At 37.1% G+C, this 12728-nt stretch overlaps 1 protein-coding gene across 1 annotated transcript; it reads right to left on the bottom strand.

Moving 5' to 3' along the window:
- Window positions 1–3407: 3407 nt before the first annotated feature.
- Window positions 3408–6370, bottom strand: LOC111581218 (uncharacterized). The gene is made up of 5 exons (XM_023289315.3): window positions 6328–6370; window positions 5783–6127; window positions 5344–5688; window positions 4641–4734; window positions 3408–3847 (listed from the first exon to the last, which is right to left on the bottom strand). The coding sequence occupies exons 1-4, from the start codon at window positions 6368–6370 to the stop codon at window positions 4643–4645; spliced, it is 825 nt and encodes a 274-aa protein (XP_023145083.1). The 3' UTR covers window positions 3408–3847; window positions 4641–4642.
- Window positions 6371–12728: the final 6358 nt, after the last annotated feature.

A 12728-nucleotide genomic window follows, 5' to 3' on the forward strand; every position in this document is an offset into this window, starting at 1 on the left:
GCCAAATAGACCACCCTGATAAATTTAGTTATTCTGCAAAATGGCTTTTTTAGTTTGAGAGCATATCTTTCTTATCTGCAATGTCAGTGTATAGTGTACTAAACGTACAGCAAGAACGTCGCGTGTTACTGAGACCCTGGTAGAGCAGTACAAAGCCAGTGAGCCTCGAGCCACATTTGAAGTCTACAGGGGCTCATTAAACCATAGTTAACAATTCGTGTGTTGTGGGATTTTAAAACTGAAGAAATGACAAAACTGCAAAATCCAAGGTTTCAGTTCGACTGTATGAGCTTCAGTAGAAATCATCTGGCCTTCTCTTGTAGGTTCTTTGAGACATTTCACCTCTCATCCAAGAGACTTCTTCAGTTCTGACTCGTGGGGTTACAGAATTAGTAACTCCAGCTCACATAGCTAATGGCCCATTAACGACCAGGACTAGCATGTCTCGAATTGTTGTGAAACCAGGTGGTCCACCAACGACGACAGCAATCTTGAGTCACTCCTGACTTGACAGATTGACATCCTTTGTTGTGTTCACTGGCATGCCCCATCGCCAAGAGTGCTGTCATCATTGGTGGACCACCTGGTTTCACAACACTTCACACCTTGTGAGCATGTGAGTCCTGTGTTGTTAATGGGCCATTAGCCATATGAGATGGAGTGATTATAAATTCTGTAACTCCCGCATTAGTCAGGACTGAAGAAGCCTCTTGGATCAAGGTGAAATGTCTTCAAGAACCTACAAGAGAAGTCCAGTTGATTTCTACTGAAGCTCCTACGATTACCATGACCTGGATGAATCTACACAGACTTAAATTGGATTCATGCACAAGCAAATGATAAAACTGGGAAGTATGGTGTTGAAATTGAGTTCAAATATAAGTTGAACAATCCTGTGTGACCACAACCCATGAAAAACTCATAGAATGTAGCAACTGGGATAAATGATTAAAGTAGAAAGACATGAGCTTGTAGGTTTGTGTGCAGGTGAGGATAACCTGGCAAGCTAAATGTGGGCCTCAGCAGGAGAGATGGATATGGATGCTAGAAAGTAGGTGCGTGACCTTGAGTTGCACTGCTGGTGTTTTTTTTGTGTGTTTTTTTAAAAAGAGGTAGTTGGAAACTTGCCACAATTAGATTAGATGCTCCCAGACATGAAAAAAAAAATGGTGCCAGAGATGGTCTGTCTTTTTAAAATAATGGGCTATTTATTCCCAGGAAAAAGAGCATTTTGCAGAAGTATTTAAGCTGAAAACCATTGTATAGTCAGTTAAAACGTTGGGATTTTGCTCATGATTGCTCTTATAGCTTCTGTATTTAATAAACATCTTTCACATTGTACTTTGAAAAGTGTGAAGACTTAAAGTTTTTGAAGATGCTAATAGTTGATCCCGAAGTTATTCATTTTTATTTTTTTGGACTACATGTTGGACAAAGCTGCCTGATCATCACTGGTCCACAGCAGGCTTAATAGTCACAAGAAGTGACACCAGTGAACAGCTTTATCTGCCTCAGCAACAGTTAACACCCGATTAAGTTTTAGAGAACTACTGTATAATCACCCCGGTATGATTAAGTTTGATTATGACTGAGAGAAACAAAAACTGAAGAAAAATGGTGCTCTCCAGTTTCTCCACTGCTGGTGTGGAAATGGCAGTAAAAATTAACTACAAGAGATTGCTTGTTAAAATATTCTAAGGAAGGTGTAAGTCACCAACAGTCACAGCTGGTTTGAAAAGTCTCTGTCCTCTGCCTCGATGAGGTGCTGTTTCTGGTTTAACCACAGCATTATTGCGATTTAACAAGCATTTCAGTTGGTATGTGACACATTTAGCATAACACTTTTTCTTGAGGTTTCCCTGATGAAAACCTCAATAGAGATAGTTTGGTGTGTATGTATATATGTGTGTATATATATATATATATATATATATATATATATATATGAATGAGGGTGGGCATTTCCCTTTAGTCTGAGGAAAGGCAAATGGCTTAAAATAGTGTTTTGTTGCTCGTATAGTCAGACATTTCTGTACTGCTTGTGTATTGCATTTATAAAGTAACCACACTGTATTTAAAAGAAACTATGCTAATGGCAAAGCTCCAGGAAGCGCAATGCCAGTACTCTTATACCTGTATAAGATCAAAACGTCAATACCTTCATTGTGAGCACTCAAAGCACCACTGAGTCCAAGTCCAGTTTCACAAAACCACTGAGATGACAGCAGACTCTTATTGTGCTAGGATGGTTACCACAGTACATCTAAACCTCTACACCGAAACATCACTTGATTTGCATTGTCATTGTGGAATATTAGCTTGATGATGCCACCACCTGGCCTAAGTCCAACCTAGAATTGCTGCAGGTTTATAGTTTTGTCTGGTGATTTCTTTAAAAAAAAAATTTAAATGCTGACTGTGCAGGTTTACATGTCACCAAAACCATCCCCAGAATGTTTTGTCAACTCAACTTGTGGTTAATTTACAACTTCAATCTGTTACGTCTTTAAGTTATTTCCGTGTAAATTACACAATAGATGTTAGTGTTTTTCCTCTATCAGTAATGCTGTAAGTTGTGGTCAGAGAGAGTGGAGTTCTTTTGATGTGGTCATAAGAGTTTCCGTCCCAACTTACTGCAGGGTCAAAAGCTGGTTACAGTGGTTCTAGGGGCCATTTAGTTCTTCCAGTACACATTTTAGTTGTCCTGTGGGTTGCGGTGCCTTTTGAAGGTTGTGTGGATGTATGTTGATCAAAAGTGGAAACTGTTGCTCGTTTAAAGATCATATCTTCAATTCCAGAGATGGAGAAGGGAGATGAAAATCTGCTGTTGCAAGAAAATCACTAAAGTTTGTTTGCACAAACAGAGCAAACAGAACTTGTGATTTTTGCATTGAAAAAGTCTGCAAATCATAAATTGTATATCAGTTTGGTAAACCACATATTAATGGGCAATATGAGATTGCTTTGACTTGCGTTTGGCCTAAATGTATCAGTTACTCCAACTTAATGCCACCAGACTTACTCAATATTGCTGAAGGGCAGAAATACCACGTTGTTCTGTCACATGTTGTTTACACTAGAGGTATTTCCTTGAGTATCATTCTACTATGACATGGTAAAATTGGGTGGGGCTACTCCTCTTACACTTGTATGAACTCCTGTAAGCTTTCATTGTGCGTGTAAAGTGTTGCCAATGTTCTTGTTAATGAGGCGAAGTGTTGCTGAAACGGGCAGAAATGAGAAAGGAGGAAAATCATTTGTAGCACTATATAGTTGGTCAACTCAATAATAATGACAGACAGGTTGGTGCAGAAGGACATTTCTAGTACAAATTTAAAGCACTTGCATGTATTAGACAATGTTAACAGACAGAAAAATCACACTAGGTCAATGTGGACAATGCAAAAACACGGTCTTATTTCGTGTGGACAGAGATTTTATTTTTCTAATACAAATAAGCATTTGGGAGTCTCAGCAAGCTACAGTTATCCTTCACGCATTTCTCTGTGACGACGCACAAAGACATCCCCACATAGCTTCAAAAAGCCATAATAATTCCAACCTTATTTGAAAGCAATGGACAGTTTTCTTCAAAAATTCACAACAATACATGTTGAGATGGCTTTATTGCTTATAACAAAGAGCTGAACATCTTGACAGTGTTGAGCTAAGTAATACACCAACAATATGACACAAATGTGAGCAGACCAAAATCAGCATTGTCATTGCTAAACATGAAACTCCAGTCAGAGATATTGGACATCACAATGGCGGTTTTCAGCTTTCTTTGTGAATCAGGCTTCTTCTTCTTTCACTTCAGTCAGAGGAACAGGAGGAACAGGGAGAGCTATGAAGAACAATAAAATGTATTACAGTAAAAAAGAGCTGCTACTACAAATTGTGCAACAGAGGAACGCCGGTAGAAAACTGTTAATCATGTAAATTTATTTAGATTTCTATATACACACTATTGTTCAAAAGTTTGGGTCACTTAAAAATGTCTGTATTTTTGAAAGAAAAGCAGTTTTCAATGAAGATAGCATTAAATCATTGATCAGAAATACAGTCTAGACCTTGTTAATGTGGTAAATGACTATTCGAGCTGGAAACGGATGATTTTGAATGGAATATCTACATAGTGGTACAGAGACCCCTTTCCAGAAACCATCACTCTGGTGTTCTAATGCTACATTGTATTAGCTAATGGTTTTGAAAGGCTACTTGATGAGAAACCCTTGTGCCATTATGTTAGCACATGAACAAAAGTGTGAGTTTTCATGGAAAACACGAAAAAAAAAAACATGAAAACATATTGATAACTTCAAATTTTGGCCAAACAAGTGAAAATGATTCAGTATGCTCTGTGATTACTACCAATACACCAATCAATTTTCTAATCCACCTTCTATTAGCTGTAGTACAAAAGGTGTAAAATGAACTGAGCAGCAAATCAAGACCAGCCGTAAAAGCATATTTAAGCACTTTCTGTATCACCAACTGAATACACGTTTGTTCCCATGGCAATGCAGTGCATGCAGTGTGTCTCTGTGATGGTCTGGATCCAGGAATACCTGAACTTTTAGAAACAAAAAATCCTGTAAACACAAGTTATTAGAATTTCCCTGTGTTGCAAAGCTTACCTTCAGTCTCTTGAGAAAATAAGGACTGAAATCACCACCATGCAGAGAGCCAACAGTATTCCAAGCACGATGATAGTTGGGTCCCATCCTTGTCCTGAAATCATTGAAAATAAGCAGATGTTCAATTCTTTTCTTCTTATCAGTCGCTTTTCTGACTTACATATTGTTAAAGGTTCTTTATAAAATTTGTTATAAATAAAAATAACATATGGAATGATTTAATGAAATATTTATATTTCATTAAATAGCATTCTAAGAGTATGTTTGTGAGTCATGATGTAGTTTGAAGTAATCATAAGCATTAAGAAATTAGGACTGGAAAGTTGAAATCTTATTTTTAGCTTTGTTAAGTTATGAGGAAAGACATCAGAATTTATTAAATCACTGTCAGGTTTTCAATTTAAATACTGTGCATCATTCAGACCACAAACGTGCCAGGAACAGGTTATGAGATGACTGAACTAAAAGTAAAATACAGTGGATTACCTTCAGATAAACTGGCTTTTGTTTTCAGCGTTGTCTTCATTTATTCTTTTAAGTGTAATACCACTATTCACAAAAGCAACTGCTGAGATTTCTCAATGTGTGCACCCGAGTATTTACGCAAAGTCATTCCACAGACTGTAATTCCACAAAATTCCTAGCAGTATCTTTAATACAGCTTCAAAACAGCAATTATTTTGTTGAAACTGTGACTACATACTTGTCTCGACTTTAGTTCCTTGACCAAACAGGATCTGTCCACACGTGGCCACAGCACAGTAATAAGTTCCAGCATCAGAGGACTCTCTTATGGTTTTGGACAGACGGTAGATGCAGCTCCTTTCCTCCGGTTCATCACTGCAGGTGCTATCAGTGTAAATGACGCCTGGATCGGATTCTGATCCAGCTCTGAACCAGTGCACACGGTGTTCTCCTGGACACCGACCTGTGTTTTCTTTGTTCTTGTAGAGAAGTGAACACCTCAGAGTCATAGAGTTTCCCAGCTGGACCGACTCCACATCTGGACTTTGTTTCACGGAGACAGATTTCTGCTGATGTTCAGGATCTGTGTGGTTCACATAAAGATGTGAGGAAAAGAACTATAATTGTTTTGGTATTGACACAGATTCATAAAACAAAATAAAATGAATATAGTTTACCATTCACAGCCAGAAGTGTGCCATTGAAATATGCCATTGTGTATGAAGATCCTCCTTGACAGAGATAAGTTCCCTCATCTTCTTTGCTTATATTTCTTATGGTGAGAGAAAATGTATCACCCACTTTTGTGATACTGGATCTTGAGCTGTCGAATTGATCTTCAAGTGCTGGGAAGTCCATATGCCCTACAGCAACCCTTTGGAACATATTTCCGAAACTCAGCTTATACCAGTACAATAACCTGGGTTTCTCCCCAGAGACTGAACATGTCAGAGTCAAGTTATCCCCAAGTTCAGCCACAATCAAAGAGATTTGCTGAGGAACTTCTTGACTCTGAATCAGAGCTGAAAAAATAGACAATAACAGAAGTTAGAAAACACCAACCTAGACCGTGGTACAAGTACAATTTTGACGTCATTTCATATGAAAAATATGCATTTGGCATAACCATAATAAATTAATATAAATTTAATGTCTATCACCATTTCATGGATATTTTATGCATATATTAAATGCTAATTAAGTACAAGATGACTGCACTTACACACTGTACTAAGAAGAATCATAACAGCCAGTCCTTCGACCATTGTGGTAATGCGCTCACTCTTCCTTTGTGAAAAAAAGAAAGGTGTAGTTGCTACACATTGTGGTATATTTTTAAAGCAAACAACCTCTTGACTGGCTGAAATGCAGACGCTGCACTTGCAGTTTGTTTTTTTAACACTGCAGTGGAAGTGAAGAATTGCTAGTTAAGGATACAAAAAACAATGTTCATATTGACATGTATATTGTACTAGTGCATCTCGAAAAAGTAGAACGTGAGGCACCCCCATAAGGCTCTGTAAAAGCATGATCGTACATTTTGTTGGTCTAATATTTGTAATGCTACATTGCAGGAGCTCTACAGTTTATGCAGTTTAGCATCTCTTTTCATATTTTGTGTCATACCCCTTCTCTCACCCCTTGGGGAAACAGTGTATTTACACTGATAGGCAACAACTGTGACAGTCCATTTCTCTGCCTTTGACCAGCAGCTGATTGTGTTAACATAGAAAAGCTTTGTGCATCAACAGGATATGCACTGAGGTTAGCAGTAAAGGAAGGGAAGAGCTACATCAGAGAGCTAATTCTAGTTTAACATGGTAGTTACATGGTCCTGAGTCCACAGTAAGTGAAAGAGAAGATCAGTAACAGTCAAGTAACATAGCCCAAATAAACAGTCCAATGCAGTTGTGTTTAGTATTCTTAAATGACAAACTGAGAAGCAGGCTGCATAGGCAAGTTAAAAAAAAAAATTACCTAGTCAAACAGGTCCACAATACTGTGTAAATGTGGGAAGCACGTCATGTGCTTCTAAGAACAAGTTTATCAAAGTTTAGCCATATCTTCGTATGTTCTTTAAACCCAATGTTTGACTTTTGGTTGACTTCAAAGAAGAAGAAGTAATTTTCTATTTTTAAGTGTCTCCGTGGCATAACTAAAAGAGAGAAAAAGATCACAAATTTGCAGCAGTAGATTTAAACGTGAACTTTCGTCATGATGTGACATGCACAAACAGGAAAAAAAAAGAATTTAGCTTGCAAAGCGAGCGATGAGATCAAAGAAGCAGGGCAAAGTTGGAGTGGTAGGATCACAGTTCAAACCGCTGCCCTTTATACTAAGACCTATGTCTAAAGACTGTGATGGTGAGTGACGGGAAGAAAGCAGCTGTCAGATCACACCTGATATGACAGCTCAGCCACCACCATGCTCAACTTTCTTGGCATCTTTTGTCAGTAGTGATTGTACATATGTGCCAACAGATACCCCTGCATTTTTCACTCTACAGTTTTTTTTCATATTGGGAAATATAAAGAGCCTCACTTACTATACTTGGAGCTTCTGATGAATTTGAGGTGTTATTGTATTTGATGTGTAACCTTAAATGGTGAGACATTATTTTATTCACCCTATAAGTGAATAACAATAATTTACCAATCTCTGTAAATTATTTTCTACCACACTGGCTCATTGATGATTCGTGTGCGTTCTTTCAAAAGCTCAGAGGACATCTGATGATAAGCCGGATAAACCATGTATTCCTGACAATGGTCATCTGCATATATAAATCCACTGTGGTTCAATGGACCATGGGAGAGTAAATACTTGCTATGCTTCATTTTTATCCTAGGAAACCTGTTTATTAACACCACCATAAAATTGTGGCAGTGCAGTGAAATTACAACCAAGCAAACAGCCAATTAGATTGCTCTGAGTTGGTTTCCTCCCACCTGATGCAATTAATAAAGAGCTTCATTCTATGATGTGATCTCTGTTCACAAATATCACAAGTGGAATCATCAGAAAATGCTGACTCTGTTGTATTTGCTGATGACACTTGAAGTGGGCTGTAAGTATCTGTGTAAAAAACAGGTTAATTCATCATATATATTTAAAGTATGTTCACTTTCTTAAAGTCACTGTCTTTGTTGTCGACCATTAAACTCTTTTTTTTTTTTTTTTCTCTCCAATAACGTCACCGCCTCTGTTTCTGGGCCTTTCTGCTGTCCGTGTGGGGAGATATTTTTTGGAAACGGAACAAAATTGAACTGTGAAGGTAGCATTACAATATTTCTGTATGACGGTAAATTTGCTAGAATCGCATGTACGTATACACATTTCTAAATTATTAATTTTCATTATTTGCTCTTTATTTTTCAGTGAACACCTGGGATTATCAGATGGACTATACAATTTTGTTTTGGTTGTGTGTAGCTTTGAGTGTAAGTCTGATTCCTATGGCTGTCCTCATTTGCTGCATGAAGACCTGTGATTGTTGCAATGGTAAGGAAATATTCTGTATCTTTGAAAGATAATTTAATTGGTTTAAATGAGTCCTGAGTGTAAGTCACGGGATTGATTCTGTAGTCATAACTTCTTAAATTTAGTGGAATTCAGTAAATCCTTTTTGATGAATCTTTGTATTTAGCTTTATTTATGTGTTTTATAATAAAATTCTCATTGTTTGCTTGTCAGGCCCTGTAACTGAACAGCAAAATCAGCATCTGTTTAATTTGCAGGTAAGATTCACCATTTTAAATAAGGTTGGGCTTCCTTTATCTTTGTAATCCTCTGGTCAGCTAGCAGTTTCTTAGCACTCCTGTCACATTTTTACTCACTGTGGGTTCATCTGATTTAATTTTTTTTTCATACTTGTCTCCTCTCTTTTCTCTGTAAACAGCCTGCAGTTCAGCCAAATATAGTCACTTCTTGATTGTGCCAAGGAGTGAAGAATTTTCATTTCAAAATCTGATAATTCTGTTTTAATAATTTCTGCCTCTAATAAACAATGCCATGTTAGTAAATTTGTGAAGAAAACCTACATTTAAAACCCACCGACGGGGTTCTGGGTTTAGAGGGTTCAATGCATTTATTTGGAAAATTCATTCAGTGTTACACATTTAACAAGATTTGCCATGTTTTCTCAGACAGATGAGGACACATGTTTATTCTACTGTCACTTTTACCATGGAGAAATTAGTGGTGATGGAGCGATGGGGGAAAAAGTAGCAGAGATAGAGGAGGTACACAGCTGTCAAGCCTTTTTGGTTGAAATTGCAATTCAGCCCAAACCAGCGAAAATGCATTAGTTTAAACTTTGGATGTTATTGCTCTTTTGATCTGAAAAAAATCTACCAGGTTATATTGACATATTTAGATAGATGTGGCCTTTAAATAATATTTCATTTGTGATGCATCCTTTAAGTGCTATTTCCTGATCTCTACAAGTAAAATGAATATAGTTATTACAGTAAATCAGAGTGCATTTGACAGATCTACTAATGCACTTTGTCACTTGCCATAAATACTGAAATAAACATTACAATTGATTTGTTTTACCTAATTTGACAACTTGTGATACTGAACCTTAAAGCTGATGTGCCTTGATTGGAGGGGAAGCAATAAGAGTCACTTTTTAAGAGCAAAAGAAAGTGAATCATACCTGTGATTAAATAAACCACTATCAATGCCAATATCAGCTCTTCTTCCCTTGTTCATGTACCCGACTTACACTCTAAAGCTCTGATTCAGCACATTCAATATCACTTTGTTTACTTCACATTGGTTGAGCAAGTGGGTGGATGTGAGCAGTTTGGGGATATTTTAATCTAAGCGTCATCAGTAAGAACAGAAAAGCACACTGCAAGCTCTGCTAAATTGTCAAGAGGGATGCCAACTTCTCAGCCAACACTGAACAAACAAAAGAAAATGTACATAGACACCTCACTGAAAAGAAAAATTACAGTCATACTTACACATTACATGCTCTTGAGGACTAGTCTTTGAGTGATACAGGTTTTCTTCACCATAGCTGATTGTGTGCTGAAGTCAAAGTATGAGATTCCTACCCGTCACCACATCACAATCTTCAGATTTGCTATAAATAAGTATGAATTGTAAATATTAGTACAAAAAGATAAGTAGTTGTAAGAATGTAAATAAACAGCGTTTGTCAATGTAAGTGTTTGTACTCATAAAAAAGTGCTTTGGTGCTTCCAGAGTCTGTTGAACCATCAGGCAGCTGTTTTAGTGAGACAGAAAACAGGACAGGAAACTTTATCCTGAAGCTGGTGTCAATAGAAACAATCAGCTTGTGCAAAACAAAGAAATGTATGCTTTATCTGAAAAGTGCCACAAGAATCCAGCAAGCTTACTGTGCCCAGTTTCCTTACAGAAAGTTTTTTTTCTCTCATGTGAATCTGTATTTGTTTCTTCCTTTTTTCAGTGCTCTGATTTGATTGCGTTGTATTTCATTTGAATACTTTTCTATACTTGTCTTATATCACTGACAGTGCCTTGTAACTTTATTTTGAAAGGTAATGCAAAAATAAATATTATTACAATGAAAGGTGTGGTGTATTAAAATGACACTGTGCTATGGATACAGATGGCATAAGTCCAACTTAAGAATGCATAACTGTGTCAGTGTCAAGTGCAAATGTGGCCTGACAACATGCAGTTATAGGACTGAGAGGTGCAGGTCATTAGCAGTAATGTAGTGGAAAAATATGTATTATTTAGACAGGATCTGAGCTGGCTAATGAAGGTCAGTGTTGTGGTGTTATTTGTATGCATAGTTCAACACTCAATGGAGTATTGCAAAATTGCACTATTATCTGACAATTTCATGTATTCATTGGTTCTCCATTCCACTTTCACTTCCGCAGGATTTAGGAAAGAGTGCCCTGTAGAGGCCACTAGATAAAATTCAACACTAAATCTTGTTATTTTATGGAAGCTGCACTTTAAGAGACGCTAATTAACAGAAAAGAACCAAATATATAAAAGATAAACATGCATTACACACTAAACTTGCAGTAGCTTGCATTTTCACTCTAAAAGGAATAGGAGGTAATATATGGGTGCACAAGGTTGTGGAAAATCATTTTCTGGACACTGAATGTTGGATTTAAGAATAATGCTTAAAACCATTCCCTATTAATGTATGAAGGAGCCACATAAAGTCCTCTCATATGTGTGTTTTGTCTTTTTACCAACAAAAATTATGGCTTCCAACACATTAATAAGTCAATAAAAGCAATTGTTGCTTTCTATGCAGTATAGAAAAGAGTCTAGTGACAGTTTTATTCGTTTCAGTGGGTTATTGTTATATGCAGAAAGCCAGGCACACTGTACAATATTTCTTACTTAGCTGATTCTCCTTAGCCAAATATTTACAATCTGAGAAAGTGTGACCCACTCTTGAGTTGACTGCTGGCAAAGCACACAACCCCATCACTTTTAAAGTTTGTGTTCTGCTTGTTCAACAGATTTTTATTAACCTGCTCGCACTGTTTCTACTGGTGTAGTTCAATGCACGTGTTGATGTTCATGTTGCTAAATGTGTTTGGGATGTTCTTGTGAAGCAGATAAACTCTGTTTAATAGAGGAGAGATCACCATCCACAACCAGATCTTAAATGATACTATGAGTATGCAGTGTGAACTGTATGATTTTTTTTTGTTTGTTTGTTTGTTTTTTTTTTTTGTTAAATAAGTTATTTTAGCCAATTGGCGCTCATAAAACCTATTTTAAGAACCAGGTCTATAGGAGATCACAGAAGGAAGACACAAAACAATGCTTTGGGACTTCATTGCATAAAAGTTTAAGGAACATTGGTCAGTGCACATTTAGTGACATACTCTACTGTTGGTATTGCATGGATTTACAGAAAGTCTTCCAAATGCATCAACTAACTACAGCAGAAAAAACAATGGCTTTAATGTGACTGATTGGAGAAAACTACTTAAATAAATAAATTTCCTTTGTAAGCACTTTGTAAAGGTCAAAGCCACACATGACATCTACACAGACAGAGAAAAGCCACGGTGAGCCATTTCACTGCCGTTTGACCAACTACTGAAGCTGTTTACTCAGAACAGGCCTGACTGGGGGCTTCGACAGGATATGCAGTCAGGGAAAGGTTTCAGGAAGCTGAAAACGACAACAAGCTAGTTTTAGTTTAAGTCACTTAACCTGATTTCTTGTTTAACAATAAACATATTTCATCATTCACCATAAATTCAAGTTGTTGCCTTAATAAGCTTCAATCACATGAATATTCTAAAAGGCTGGCGGTCTCTCCAGACAGACAGACACACTCAAAGTCACACTAACACCTCATCTCGCTCACCAAGTTTCATATTGACTTGCCAGTTTTTCAGCAGTGGGAGGAAATGCAACCTCAAGAATAGCATACAAATTTCCTGCTAAATGGACTGGCCTTTCTTTAGTGTCAGATTGATGTATTTTGAATGTTTTTGAAAATTTTGCCCACAGGAATTGTTGATGGTTAATCAAAGACTATTATTGTATTAGCTCACAGGAAAACATTTCACCGTGTATATTTTATCATGCTTGCTTTTGTTCTCTGTTAGATTGATCATTTCCATATCAATACTGTTC

Source organism: Amphiprion ocellaris, chromosome 13 (assembly GCF_022539595.1).
Source record: "Amphiprion ocellaris isolate individual 3 ecotype Okinawa chromosome 13, ASM2253959v1, whole genome shotgun sequence".
Taxonomy (NCBI): domain Eukaryota; kingdom Metazoa; phylum Chordata; class Actinopteri; family Pomacentridae; genus Amphiprion; species Amphiprion ocellaris.